General features: G+C 41.9%; 1 protein-coding gene across 4 annotated transcripts in view; it reads left to right on the top strand.

Annotated features, from left to right (window-relative positions):
* anks1aa (ankyrin repeat and sterile alpha motif domain containing 1Aa) overlaps positions 1–14,468 on the top strand; it is a 68,103-nt gene that overhangs the window by 51,150 nt on the left and 2,485 nt on the right. For 3 of the 4 annotated variants that reach the window (XM_086213532.1, XM_086213531.1, XM_086213529.1), the window contains 10 exons: positions 6,866–6,964; positions 7,216–7,362; positions 7,774–7,881; positions 7,996–8,160; positions 8,250–8,387; positions 8,484–8,555; positions 8,654–8,740; positions 9,142–9,279; positions 11,622–11,804; positions 13,265–13,803. In XM_086213532.1, the coding sequence (XP_086069658.1) occupies positions 6,866–6,964; positions 7,216–7,362; positions 7,774–7,881; positions 7,996–8,160; positions 8,250–8,387; positions 8,484–8,555; positions 8,654–8,740; positions 9,142–9,279; positions 11,622–11,804; positions 13,265–13,381 (1,254 nt within the window). In that variant the 3' untranslated portion in view covers positions 13,382–13,803. Of the gene's footprint in view, positions 1–6,865; positions 6,965–7,215; positions 7,363–7,773; positions 7,882–7,995; positions 8,161–8,249; positions 8,388–8,483; positions 8,556–8,653; positions 8,741–9,141; positions 9,280–11,621; positions 11,805–13,264; positions 13,804–14,468 lie in introns of those variants that run through there. The other variant, XM_086213530.1, reaches the window with a different exon arrangement.

Raw genomic sequence — 14,468 nt, 5'->3', positions numbered from 1 at the left:
ATGTGCTTAATCTTTCAGTACATCGGATCCTTAAGTTTGCATGCTCGCGGTTTTCATCCTAACACCACTCTTGATTTGATTTCACTGAATTGGTGGGAAAAGAGCAAATGCGCAAAATCGTGGCAACCCTCAACACCAGAAGAGTTTATAGGCCGCTGTGGTGTCTGAAGCACATTTAAGGGCAGAGAAATGCTTTACAGTACATCATGATGGCGGTGTTTTGCTGAAAACTAAATACACAGTTGTAACACCTTCAGCCCCCCAGTAACTCTTCTAAAAGGGAGACATGCAGCATGTGAATGGACTGAGAAAAGAACTCTTGCTTTTATGACCCACGCTTCGAGGAAACAGACAGTTTGGATAAATCCCTGTGTGCAAGTGTTGAACTGCAAATCAGCATTCAGTCCAACGAGTCACCTGTGTAGCTTGCAGTGTTATTTTGATTTACAGGCAGAATGGCTACGGTGTTTTATTCTGTGATTCAGCCAGATAGTGTTGCTTATGCAAACTTTGATTCTTTTACCTGCAGCAAAATGTGAAATGTTCTCTCAAAGCAACCGATATCTTCTTTCTGTCCGGAAAGATAAAAGGTTTGCCCGAGGCTTAACTAGTGTTCATGTGAGATTTGCACGGACTGAGCTGGCTATGAATTGTGTATCATGACGACAGCTGTCATGCATTGAACCATCCTACTGTGAATAGAATACGAGGGGTAGTATTTACTGCAGCAGTTTATAATATGATTTGCATATTTTACAGTGAATACAATACCGATTTCTATTAGTTCAAGCTCACATGTACTATCTAATATGATCCAGTCACTTATTGAGGTTCTAGTTTGCAGTGGCATCATACTTACAGGTGTTTCTAATAATTTGGCCTCTGCTTTTTCTTGCATGAGATGTGTAGAATATCAGAAACACACTCGAGCACTCATCTTGGCAAAGATCTTTACTGAGGGCTTTTTTTTAGTTTCATCTATGCCTTTATTGACAGTGTATGCTTTTAGTATTACAAATCTAGAAACAACAGTGCTGGATTTATTCTTCACTGTTGTCACTGTGCCAGTGAAACCGATATGTATATTCATCCTTGCCCGCATAATTTTTAATCTACTTTACATAACCTGAGAATAGAATATTCCTCCATTCCTATGCTGCTCACCTTCTCACCCAGTGTCATCAACAGCCATGTTTAATTCTGTTCTGAAGCCTCTGAAGTTACTCTCCAGCTTTAATCTTTCTGCTCTCTTTCAGTCTTGCACACTCTCCTTCTCAGCTCTGAGGCTTTTGTTTTTTTTGCTAGCAATTTGCTAAATTTAAACACAGCTTACAGACCACCTAGCTCTCTGAAACCTCAAGAGGATTTAGAAAAATGCTATAACTTTAAAATGGCGTGTCCTTCCCTCAGTAAACGGCGACCTTTGTGAAAAAATCTGTCTCAATTAGAAGTGAGAATCGCATTGGGAGTCACCTTGTCATGCTGAACATTTCTAATTGTGCTAAATGTTAATCATGGGGCCGCATGGCTTGGAGGTAGCGTGGCCATCTAGCAACCTAAGAGTTTGGTTCGATCCTCACTTCCCCTGGTGACCATGTCGAGTACCCTTGAGCAAGCCCCTAATTGCTCCTGATGGCCCTGCAATGGACTGGCGACCTGCCAATCGACCAATGTCAGCTGGGATAGGCTCCAGCCCCCCCACAACCCTAAAGAGAGAAGCAGTATAGAAAATGGATGCATGGATGTCAACCTCTGTTATGAACTTAGCTTCATTTGTTGGCTGTGTAAGTAGACAGATATTATTTCCCCAGATATTTGTTGTTGTTTGTTTGTTTGTTTGTTTGTTTGTTTGTTTGTTTGTTTTGGAGCACTAGCTTTGGGTCTCCAGGATGTTGCTGGGTTTTCATTTTCACATCATATTATAGAAACCATTTGGAAACGATGGTTTAGAAACAGCATGTCCTCTGATGATGATATGCATTGAGAACTCTAATCAGACAGTGTTTACTCTGCCAGTCAGACCACTGTGATCTCTGTCGAACCTGCAGGCTCGTTCCAGAAGTGGATCAATAGCAGCACAGATTGTATTGTGTTCAAGCAACCAAGCAGAGAAATGCCTCCTCTAAAACCAATTAAGTGCTTTTTATCGACTCTCAGAGCGAACGTCCCGATGAAACAAGCACCACGCCGCCATGCTGGTACCAACATGTAACACTTATTGAAACCAAGGGCTTCTTTTTGCTTCACTTTCAGAGCACAGCTTCTGGTGGCGCTACCATCAACTGTGACAGGGTCAGCCAGCAGAGGTCCAAGTTAGTTGGTATTCGGGGCAACGTTGTCGCTGATGCACTTTTGCAGGGACATCACTTTGTTTGGGAGCAGCATTCATTGAGGCAGCGAGAGAAGAACAAATTTACTTAAAGCCTCCAGTCTGTGGAGGTGACTCGGTGCATATTAAAAGAAAATAACTCTTAAACTTCTTATCTGCTTTTTCTTTGGTGGCTGCATCTGTGTTATCTCAGTCCAACAGTGTCTCTTTTTCTGAAAACTTTTTCTCTGTGCTCCGCAGTGTTATTTTCTGCATTTCATTGAATGCAAAGTGACTCGGCTGGAGAGTAAATGCCACCAAAGCCTGCAGACAAATTGGAAAGTCTGTAATTGCTTCATGCATTAGAAGTTTAATGACTGGGAATGGATTCATTGATGTTTCTGTGGCGCTAATGTTGCTGATGTATTGCTGAGCTGGGATGAGACTGAATGTGTGTTTCATTGTTTGCACATTCGCTCACAGCCTCTTTCCAAAGACCTGATGACAGCCTGTTTAGCAAGATTGTGTTCGCTCTGAGTCCGTTGTCCTTTAGGTGGACAGAATTAGTGAGCCATGCACCTGAAATCAGGGTCCTTAAACCGAAGGTGTCTTTGAAGGCAAAGAGGAGAGCAGCATTCCAATGAGACAACCTCGGAAAACTGAGATGGATGAGCTGCACAAGCACTGATTTACAACTGTAGATGTTTTCTTTTTATGCTTGTTGTGCTGATGTCTGCTTTCTTTCAACTAATTTATTCTCACTCACAATAGAGGAGCCTGAGGTGAGGAGAAAAAAAACGGTCACACACTTTTCAAAGTGTTTGCGTGGGGATAAAAGCTCCAGATGTAGCGGAGGGGAATGTAATATTTATTATGCGGCTGATGAGATTTTTATCATCTCAACTTTCTGTCAAAGCTCCAACTTCAAAGACCTTTCAAGGATGCTACCGTATAGATCTTGAACTTATTGTTAGTAAAGTTTGGTGCAGAAAGTAAGGTAGGGAAATTTGAAGTATAGCTGCAACATTTATTGAAATTTTTTTGTTTGTTATTGATTTATCTGGTGATCACTTTCTTGATTCATCAGGCATCATTTTAAAAATGCCCCTTATAATATATCAGAGGCAACATGTCATCATCACCGAATATGGAAACAAAACATAATCAATTTCTATATTTATTTGATGTATTTTGTGATAAACAAAAGTCCCACATCCTCACATTTGAGAAGAAATAAAAGAATAGTTCACTGAAACAAACTCTTCAAATGATTATAAACTGTACATCAGCATCACCTCCAGTCACTGATTGTCATGATATGTTATTAATGAACTCATTGTTCGGTCTATTTTTTTTTTACCAGTTAATTTTTTTAAAAGACTTTCAGAAATGTTCCCTCGGTGACGTCGTATTTTGTTTGACTAAAAGTCGCAAAATGTTAAGCTTTGTAAGCATACGAGATCAATGGGATTTATATTTATTTTGCTCATTAAATGTCTAACAGTGAATCAGTTGTTTAAAATTGCATGTACCTTGCGTTGACGAGTTGATTCATGGACTAATCAATTCAACTCTGACTTGAGTCTCTGTCTAAGCCATACACAAACCCACGTTTAGACTCTGTTCTGAAAACATTATTGTGGCCTTATTACAGCCTTTTCTTTATATTTGGTGCTCGTTGTATTTACCTTTGTGACTTTACTGCACTCGTTTACTGCATTGTAAAATATGAACAAGTATTGAACATTACATAGGAGATTACATGTACATATTTTCGGCCTCAAATCACCAGGACAAATGGACAGATATTACAGATGGGATGTCAGGACTATCAAAATCGTGTGCTTGTGCTAAATTTATTCAAAGATCGGATATCAGAATGATGGTGCAGAGTAATGTTGATCGGATTCCGTTCCATAGCGTGTGCTGGAATATGAACCCGCCCTAACATAAAAGGAGATATCACTGATCCTTACACACTATTCAAATAAATTTCTCTGGAATACATTTCAATTGAAAGCATTTGTGCATATATTTTATGCTGTGTTTGATAAGAATAAGTGCTTTGTGGTTTATGATGAATGCTAAGCTCTGAAATCAGGCTCATTATCTGTATTGGCAGATGCGCATCCGAATGGAACTGAAAAAAAACGTGGATCTTTATAAAATACACAGAAATAACTTGAGACGTATTAAAACACATCTACTTAGGAATGAAGTGGTGCATAAAACAACCCAGAAATGTGATCAGAGACTATAGAGCTGTTCTTTCTGAACTGCGACTCCCCCCTCAGGGCCATGTATCAGTTTAATCTCCAGTGGGACAGTAATGCAATGATCCGTACTCAGTGAAAGTGCTGTTATCCACCCAGCTCTCCAAATAGTTTCAATCCTCCGCTGAAGAGGCGGCAATCAGCGTGTTGCTTCTCAGAGATAATGGGCTTTAAGCTGTCAGTTTAGAGCAGGGTGTTATGAAAGCCAAAGAGATGCGTCATGATGTCTTGTGCTCAATGGGAACTCTAACTCTGCCCGTGTCTCACCAGAGTTATGATTTCACTTCATTGGTGAGTTAAGAGAGAATTGTTCTTCTTAACTCAACTTGCTTTTATTTCCTCTATTTCCGTCTTTGTTCCGTTCAGAAACAAACGCATCTCAGCAAATCTCAGAGGATGCGAAAGGAGGAGTTTTAGAATACATATACTGTATCAATATATTTTGGGGGGAATAAGTCAGCAGTTCAAAGTGGAGAGGGACAGATTCCCTGCAAGGAGGAGTCAGAGTTCAAAAAAAAGATTGCCTCTCATATGAGGGTTGTTCTCCAATTTGTTCCACAATTGGAGGAACACAGCGAGGAGGGAAGGGGAGCCAGTGGCCTCAAACAAGTATCTATCAGCCATGTGCATACAAGTATCGACTGCTATTCATCGTGTTTACGGCCATCAGCTTTTTTGGGAAATGAGCTGGCAGATGGTAAAGGCCAAAGTTCATCTGTTAATATTGAATTTGCAAACTGAATTTATGCCCATTCCAAGTGAAATAAAGGGCGGAAAATGTAAAAAAAAAAAAAACTCAGCCATTTGGTCATCTCAAATATTTCTTCATTTTGCAAGAAAAATACAGGAAATAAAAGAAAAACAAAACAAACATCCACCGGAAAATACTGGAACCCGCATCAATTATTTAAAATCATATCAGGCTAGAATCAAACAGTCAGTGCGTCCCTGGCTGGAGTGTGCAGACAAGAAGGAATTTCTGGTCCAGGGACATAGTGTAGTGGATAATTCTTACTTGGAATCTGTCCTTTTGTTTGTTAGATTTTTTTTTCTTTATTTTTTCAGACATACAAATAAAAATTGGTCCCATTTCATACTCAAAAATGCAAATTCTCCGTGTAACAGTGGCTCGTTCTGCAAAGCGGAGGCTGGTATTATGATTCTTTTTGCGCTTATTACTGAGGTTTTTCAAATGACAGCCTTGCACTCTCCTCCTGTCTTCTACCTTGTTAGAGAATGTGTGTGTGTGTGTGTGTGTTTGTGAGTGTGTGTGTGTTTGTAAGAGTTAGTGAGCATGCAAGTGCTCGAGGGGATACAGGACTATGCATGTGTTTTATCTGTCGTGTGTGTGTGTGTGTGTGTATGTGTGTGTATGTGTGTGTGTGTGTGTGTGTGTGTGTTCGTGCACGCTCAGGTGAATAGGAACCCAGAGGTTGATAGTGAAGAGTCAGCCACATAAGACCTGAGCCGTCACTATTTGTTCCTGAAGCAGCATCTCCCAAGGAGCATCGGGATACTTTGACAGATGGGGTTTATTTGCTGACCTCTTCTTTAGAGGTAACACTTGCCCACAGTCTACACGGACCTGGAGCTCTTACTGAGTCACTGGTTACCTGAGGAGCAACACTTTGCAGTAACTCATTCTTTTCGATTGTCGACCCACTTCTGAGGACTGGTTGTCAATGTAGAAATAGAGATGTCCTCTTTACATGTCAGAATATTTTAATTTCTCCACCCTGCATCCATCTGCTTCCATCGATTCACTCGTGTCCGTACCCGTCTGTCTCATACCGCTGACCATTCTGCAGCTCTGACATTGATTTATCACTCCTTTCTCCATTATCCATTACCTGCCACACAATCTCAAAAGTGGGACTGTGTGTAACCAAAGATGGATCTGACCATCATTCAGAGTTAGTCCCCTCCTCCATACACTCAAGTCTCATTTAGGGGTTTATTGACATGCCCCCTTCCTACAGGCAGTCAGTTTGGTCCCAGGAAGGAGTTTGAGGAACTCATTCAGAAGTAATTGACCTTTTTTCCTGCAATGGTAGCATTATGGGTGATCGATACTAACCCTGCAGCATAGGTTGGAGGATTTGTCTCAATGAGAAAGAGTGCTTGGTGCAGCAAAGGTTTATTCATATGATGTGTGTGTTTGACATTCACCCTTAAAATGTGCATTTTTCAATATTTTATGTGTAATATTTTATAGCCCCAACTAAACATACTGTACATGCCCTTTGATCAGCATCCTGTGTTTTCTCTGTATTATGTGACACAGGGAAGCAATGTAATGGAAGACCAGGACTTGAGAGAGATTGGGATCGTAGACCCGAGCCACAGAAAGAAGATCCTGCATGCAGCACGTTCCTTACCCAAGGTAGCAAACCATTGACTCTCGCGTCAGGACTTATCTCCATAGAATAAGACCTTGACTTGTCTCTTGTTAGATCAGAAAGGGCTTATCTCACATTAATACCTAGCATGTTGTGGAAATCTAACCCAGTCAGTAGCCATTTCCCTCGAAATTTCCTGTAAGATATTTCTTATAAATTGCTTTAAAGGCATCACTTCTCCCCAAATCCTTCAGTATGTCTGTGTATGAGTGAATGATTCAGTCCTTTCCCACAGGTCAAAGCGTTGGGCTGTGACGGCAGCAGTTCCTTGTCCTCCTGGCTAGAGAATCTGGGCTTGAACGAGTACTTGCACAGTTTCCTGGCTAGCGGATACCGTACTTTGGACTGTGTCAAAAACCTTTGGGAACTGGAGATTGTCAATGTGAGTCACAGTTACATACACGAGGAGTATCAGAGGGTGAAATTAGATTTCCGTTGCGTTCAGAAAAATTCAGGATAAGGGACAAGTTTGACGGTTATTCGAGGAGTTGTGTGGAAAGCCATAAAACCCAAACTACATGCAATACACAGAACTTAGGAAGTATTTTACAATAAATTTAGGTTTAAATAAAAGTTCTGTGTGAAAGCTCAGTGAGAGTATTGATGTGGGAAGGCCACCTAAAGGGGGTGTAGAACACTGAAGAGTTATTCTAGTAAATCCCATTTAATGTTAGAGGACTGAAGAAATAAATAAACTGGTGATGGAAATTGTAAGTTCCTGGCAATTGTTTGTCATATGCATTTCTCCATAAGCCTCTCCGTTGTTTAATTGGATCCTTCTTCTCTCCCCCAGGTTCTAAAGATCACCCTACTTGGTCACAGGAAACGCATCATTGCTTCCTTAGCAGAAAGGCCTTATGAGGAGCCTCCCATCAAGCCCCCTCGTTTGTCTCAGATCAGGGTGAGCCCTCAAGTAGAGACACTTCCATGCTTATGCCAGTACCTGTACTTTTCACCACGCTTGGGAGTGTCTGTTTCCATCAGTGATCGTTTGATTGTCTGACGCTCCCTCCAGTGCCAAGACCTGCCTGGATCCCAGACCTCGTCTCCACTGAGTCAGATGGACTCCTACACAGGACACTCTATGGACCCTCTGCTACCCTTAGAACCAGGAAGGAAAAAAGTGCCAGACAGCGACTATGATGTCACCCAAAGACATCAGAAGAGACACAGATCACATGTACGTGCTTTATGTGGATCTCATTCAGCAGTATATTATCTGCAGTAAGTTACCCAAGCATTTGACCTCAGTACATATTTTCTTTCCAGGAACGGTATGAGGAACGACATCGAGAACCCCGTCTGACATTGCGACCACCTAGTCTGGCAGCACCATACGCTCCAGTCCAGAACTGGCATCACCAGCCTGAGAAGCTCATTTTTGAATCCTGCGCCTACGAAGCCAACGTGAGTTTATATTTACTCCTTAACCAATGAAGCTGTTTGAACATAGTGAATGTAATCGATGTCACAATGCTATTTCTTCCTTCCATTTCCTCACAGTATCTCGGTTCCATGCTTATTAAGGATCTGCGAGGCACTGAATCCACCCAGGATGCTTGTGCTAAAATGCGGGTACGTGACTACTTTTTAACTGCAACATCATTGAATAAACTTGAAGAATTCTCCATAACAGTAAATTCTAACTTGCCTATTTTTCATTTTCCCTCCAGAGGTCGACAGAGCAAATGAGAAAAGTCCCAACCATCATCCTCTCGATCACTTACAAGGGTGTGAAATTTATTGATGCAGCCAATAAGGTTAGCTACTAGTTTCATGTTATACATTATAATCCAGAGTAAATAACAACTTGGTGAGATCATATGTAAGAAATTATTATCCTTTCTGCTTCTTTTCTTTGACTGTAGAGTTAATTCCTGCAAGTTTATTTCAGAAGATTTTGGAATTTCCTGACAGGGAATGCCTTTTTTCACACAAGGTCCAAAAGTACAAATACAGTGTGTGAAAAAAACAAAAAGAAAGGGTCAGCTCAAAAGAAATAAGACCAATTAAAAGAAGAAAGTAAAATGGGGAAGGAAATAGGGGGAAGTGGGGATAGTGCAATGTGGGGGAAGTCAAATAGGAAGACATGGGTGAAAAAAAGCCAACACGTGAACAGAGCATTGTGTCTAGTCTGAGTAGTTCCTCTCCTCTCCTACAGAACATCATCGCAGAGCACGAGATCCGTAACATCTCGTGTGCAGCTCAGGACCCAGAGGACTTGTGCACCTTTGCCTATATCACTAAGGACCTGCAGACCAGCCACCACTACTGCCACGTGTTCAGCACAGTAGACGTGGTAAATGACGCCCTAGCTCACATTTGAGGTCATTTTAGAGTTAGCCTTCACAAGGTGAACTATGAAATGAGGCTGCAGAGAAGTTCGGTTTGAATTCCTCCTCTATCATCATGTGTACTTGTGTCGGTAACTCTGGGGAGGTGTGTCAGACTCAACACTCTTATCTCTGGACTGCCCCTATCTCTTCTAGGTGTCACGCTTCAGCGGCAGGCGACACAGTGCCTCTCTGGCCATGATAAACTAGCCCCGTTTTATTTACTCTGTCCCCCTTGAGATCTGATGCTTGTCCTTATAATCTGCTTTATTGCGCTGGAAGGGTCATTCCAGTCCACACTCATGAGGGACTTAACACTTGGTTACTGTGGTTTCCTCTGTTGGCATGAAACAACAAGACTCTCAGAAAGTTCTGCAGCAGTTTGATATTTAGCTGATCAGTAGTTTTGACCATACTTGCGCTGTCTTCAGGGCAAATTTCTTCATATTTTTGATTTAGAGTGTAGTGCAGTGATGATGTATTTTCATCGGTCAACCTGGAAGTTACCATAGACATTCGTTCCCTTGACCAAAAGCCAGTCAGATTGTTAAAGTAGATTATGTGTTATTACAAAAAATAAGATGTGGGATTATTTTTTATCTTTTTTTTCAATAAAATAATCTCCATGAATGACCACTTTTATGATTTTTAAGTAAAAAGCTAACATTGGCCTATCGACCTCATCACATGACTGCAACATCACTGCACCTGAAGCTCCTCTTCTTCGTTCTATGTGTCCGGCGTGATGAAGTTTAATGTCATCTTCCTTAGTCTCATTTAGTCACCTAATAGCAACCACATTTTTTAAGACACATAAAAGCTTCAAAATTCACAATTGTGGTATTTACTGATGTATTTTAGCCTGTTGAGGAAAACCTAAAAATATAATGAACTTGTGTTTCCCTCAGGGCGGTACAGTGGTGCAGTGGTTAGCACTGTCGCCTCACAGCAAGAAGGTTCCGAGTTTGAGCCCCGGCTCTTTCTGTGTGGAGTCTGCATGTTCTCCCTGTTCCTGTGTGGGTTCTCTCTGGTAGTCCAGCTTCCTCCCACAGTCCAAAGACATGCAATTGGGGACGAGGCTGATTGATACTCTAAATTGACTGTAGGTGTGACTGTGAGTGTGAATGGTTGTCTGTCTATATGTGTTGGCCCTGCAATGGACTGGTGACCTGTCCAGGGTGAACCCTGCCTCTCACCCAAAGGCTGCTGGGATAGGCTCCAGCCCCCCGTGGCCCTTAACAGGATAAGCGGTAGAAAATGGATGGATGGATGTGGTTCCCTCAGACCTCATTTCAGGCATTTAATCAAAAACAAAGGATGAAACCATATTTGATGTTTTGTCAATATCTGATATGCATATGCTAAATGTTTTTATACTACATTCGACCGATAGCTGATGATTACCGATGTCATTATCTGTAGAAAACAAGTTACAATATTTACATTTTGTACATACTGAGCTATACGTGTAAACATTGGGAATTTGCAGAAAGTGACCTTTTTTCTCATTTATAAAACCTTTGGAAAAGACCTAAGCATAATATATTTACCTCATTCTTTCCTCATTATAAACAACAGATCATAAGTAAGTGATGATGACTAAAGAAAACGAGACTTGCGCAAAACTGGACTGATATATCTTCAATCAGGCTGATAGTGATATATTTAAAAAGTGACCCATACCTGTCAGTACTGATGATGTGTTGTTGTGCATCCCTATCACAAACCCATCAAATTTGAGACAAGAGAACTGGGAGTTTTTAGGACTCAGTTCTGTTCAGAGCTCTGCCTTGTGTTGGCATTAAAATGACACAGTTTTATCCCCCCCCCCCCCACCCACCACCACCATGATTGCTGTTTCTGCTTCCCAGCTGTGAAGCTTGAATCCTCAGTACAGACATTTGTCTTGTCTGAAGTTCTTTCTCATGTGGAAGCTGTCAAACAACAGCATGGAGAAACAGATTTAAAACTAAACTAAAGGCAATGTATTTGTCACAGGTACTTAAAAGAGCGGCTCGCTGCAGCACGATACTCCCAGGACGCGCCTCTGGTGCTGCAGTTTTGTTTTTAAAGAAGTTTTAGGCAAAAGGAAGTTGGTTGTGTTATATTTTGCTCCCTCAATATAAACTGAGTATAGTTTTATTCTCAGGGCAGAAAGGAAAACTGTGCCGAGCTCACACTCAGACAGTTTTATATCTGTTGATATAAGACAAACTGAGATATGATTTCAAGAATACTTAAAAGGGCTTCTCTCTGTCTGTCTCTCTGTCTCTTTTTCTGTGTGTGTGTGCGTGTGCGTGTGCGGTAGAACCTCACCTATGAGATTATACTCACACTAGGGCAGGCGTTTGAGGTAGCCTATCAGCTGGCTCTGCAGGCACAGAGGACCAAACAGCACCAGACCCTCCCAGTGGGACCCGGTTCAGAGGTCATTGAGACCAAGTCCAGTCGACCGGTACCCAAACCACGAGGCAGTGTACGAAAGTCTGGGGTGAGTTTCGTCAATATATTGTTGTGTAGAAACTAAAAATAATAAACACAGAGACCAAAAAATGTAAAACTACAGTTTTTTTCTGTTTTTATTCATTTGGGTAAGTACACATTGACTGTCATGGTGCAATTATCTAAATTATTCTAATGCATGAAATCCAAAATAGAATTTTTGGGTGTGCAAAAGGTTTGAGGTATGTTTTCTCCTGTTGGTGGGTGTGTCATAGATGCCACCCACTCAGCAGTGACTCCACAACCTAATGATGTCACAATGTAACATCTCAACAACAGTGATCAGCAGTAATGCTAATACTCTAGATGAAATAATAAGGACAGTTTCCTTTAGGCTAAATGTTTTGCTACTTTTTCTGGGGGGTCGTGACTCATAAAAATGTTGAGCGCCTCTGTCGTCGATGACTAAAAATATCCTCACCCCCTGTGTAGTATTAATGCTCTATATACTTTTTTGGTATCACACCCACCTAATGTAACAAACCAGCTAAGGCATTGTGTCTACAGCCTTTTACATCATTATTTTCACACTGTGCTGATGTTCATCTGGTCATTAGCATTAAGCCATTAAGAAGTGAGCTTGTGCTGAATTTAAATGAGATTTTTGCACCTCAGGGATCCGTCACACATCTCAATCTGTGACTTAATGAACTACAGAATTGTGTAAGAAGGTGGTGATTACTGTCACACCTCTCAGGGTCTGCCTGTTTCCCTCATGTCTCTATTTTGATTTTAAATGTTCCACCTTTATTAAATTTGCTGAGCAGCAACGCTGCCTCACCCTCTCCTCCACCGCTTTCTTCTCTGTGTTTGCTGAAACAGATCATGTGTCTCATGCTGCTGCTCAAATCTGTGTCAGGCTCTTACAACCCCTCCTCCTCTCTGTTTCTCTGATGGTCTTTCCCTCATCTCTCTCTCTCCCATCCCCCTCTCTCTCTCCCTCATCCCTCTCTCTATCGCTGTACCTTGTGGTGTTGATCCCCCCCCCCCCAGGATTCTTCTCCTCTCAGCAGTCGTTGCTGTTTCTGTCACACCTGCACCACCCACCGTCCCTCCTTCCAACAGCTGCACTCTGCCAGCGATGCTGCCCAGGTGCTGCTGCCGTCACATCTTCATCTCATCATGTCTCATCTTCTTCCTCTTGTCTTCTTCCTCTGTCTAACTTTTTCATTTTGCTGCCCTAAAAGTCAAAAACTCATTTTTACTGCGGTTTCTGCATGCTTCAACACTGTAGATCTGTGTTACACTTTGATACATCATGCATGCTTTGTTACATTCAGCTGAAGTGCCCTCTAGTGACAGTTTGGTAGTAGTACTGCTGGGAGAAGCTAACTCTGTCCTTTTTTTTGGTCAGATTTGAATCGTGGAATTTAAAGTATTAATCTTCTATATTTGTAAATGGAGCAGATGTGAATAAAGAGTTTTAATCTCTTATGTTTCGGTTCACAGGGGGACCTTGTTGAGCAGGAGGGAGATTCTCAGTCCCAGGGAAGCGCCACGTGGCTTGTTGACCCCAAGGAATCCAAGCGCACTATCAGCACTAAGTATGAGACCACCATATTCTGAGTGGACCCCTCTTCTTCCTTGGCCTGATCTCACCCCTCTGCTTCCCCCTCCCTCTGTGTGCCTTTCACTGTGACTCTGCCTATTTCCGGCTGGACCCCCCGCCCGACCCTCCGTGTCTCCCCTTCACATTGTAGCTCTTGTCCAGTAATGTCGCTGGTTCATCTGGTAGAACATTCAGCTCTCCTGCTACTAAAGCCATCACTTATATCCCCGTGAGACCACAACTGATAAAACACTGATTATTAATGCAACCCTTCCACTGTATCACTCTTCTTAGATGGTCCTACTACCACTGCTACTCTCCTGTCTGTGTATTGCTTCCTGAACTCTCTGCACAGTACTTCCATTTTACCCAGTCAACGTCCCACTATGGACTCTTGGTTATAAGCTTTTTTTTTTTTTTTTTTTTCTCGGTGCTTTTCCCGCTCTACTAGGCGACGGCCGCTCTGAGGCTTTTCTCTCTGATCTCTCGACTCCTGACTCAGCTCCTGAAAATCTGATTTCCTACAGAGTGTCCCCACTGCATCACATCCTGTACCTGGATGGACATGTTTCCCGAGGAAACTGTGATACTGGTTCCCTAATTCTATGCATCAGTTGGACTTTAAGCAGACGGTTTCTGCTCAGTGGGATGCAGGATGTGGTGTTCATCATTGTCAGTTTTTAATCCAGACGAAACCGAGAACCCAACACTGTGATGAGGTCTTTTGGGGTGGGGGTGGGGGTGGGGGGGTTATAGGTTTTCAGAGGCTGATATATATCTGCATGTTAATGGTCTCCAGGCTGGCATGCCTTCCTCTGTCTGTCAATCAGAGCTCCAGAATGCTTCCTTTAAACTAAACTGATTTAAACTAAGCACTTTCACCCAATCTCTGAGTGTGTCAGAATGTGTCTCTCCTTACCACATCTTCTCTTTTCTCATCTTTTCACAACAAATGCCTTCTATGTTCATCCTGTCATCATTGCCTTTTTTTTTCACCGGTCACACCAAGTTAATATTTTACTGCTGCCAGTGAAAAAGAGTTAATCATTGCACTTATGTTTACATTCATTAGTCTTGAGTTATTTATTACTTTATTTTAACCTC

The sequence above is a fragment of the Aulostomus chinensis genome, chromosome 9, assembly GCF_037954235.1.
Source record: "Aulostomus chinensis isolate RoL2024-O1b breed Wild chromosome 9, RoL_Achi_v1.0, whole genome shotgun sequence".
In the NCBI taxonomy this organism is placed as follows: domain Eukaryota; kingdom Metazoa; phylum Chordata; class Actinopteri; order Syngnathiformes; family Aulostomidae; genus Aulostomus; species Aulostomus chinensis.
This window is presented reverse-complemented; position numbering and strand designations above follow the sequence as displayed.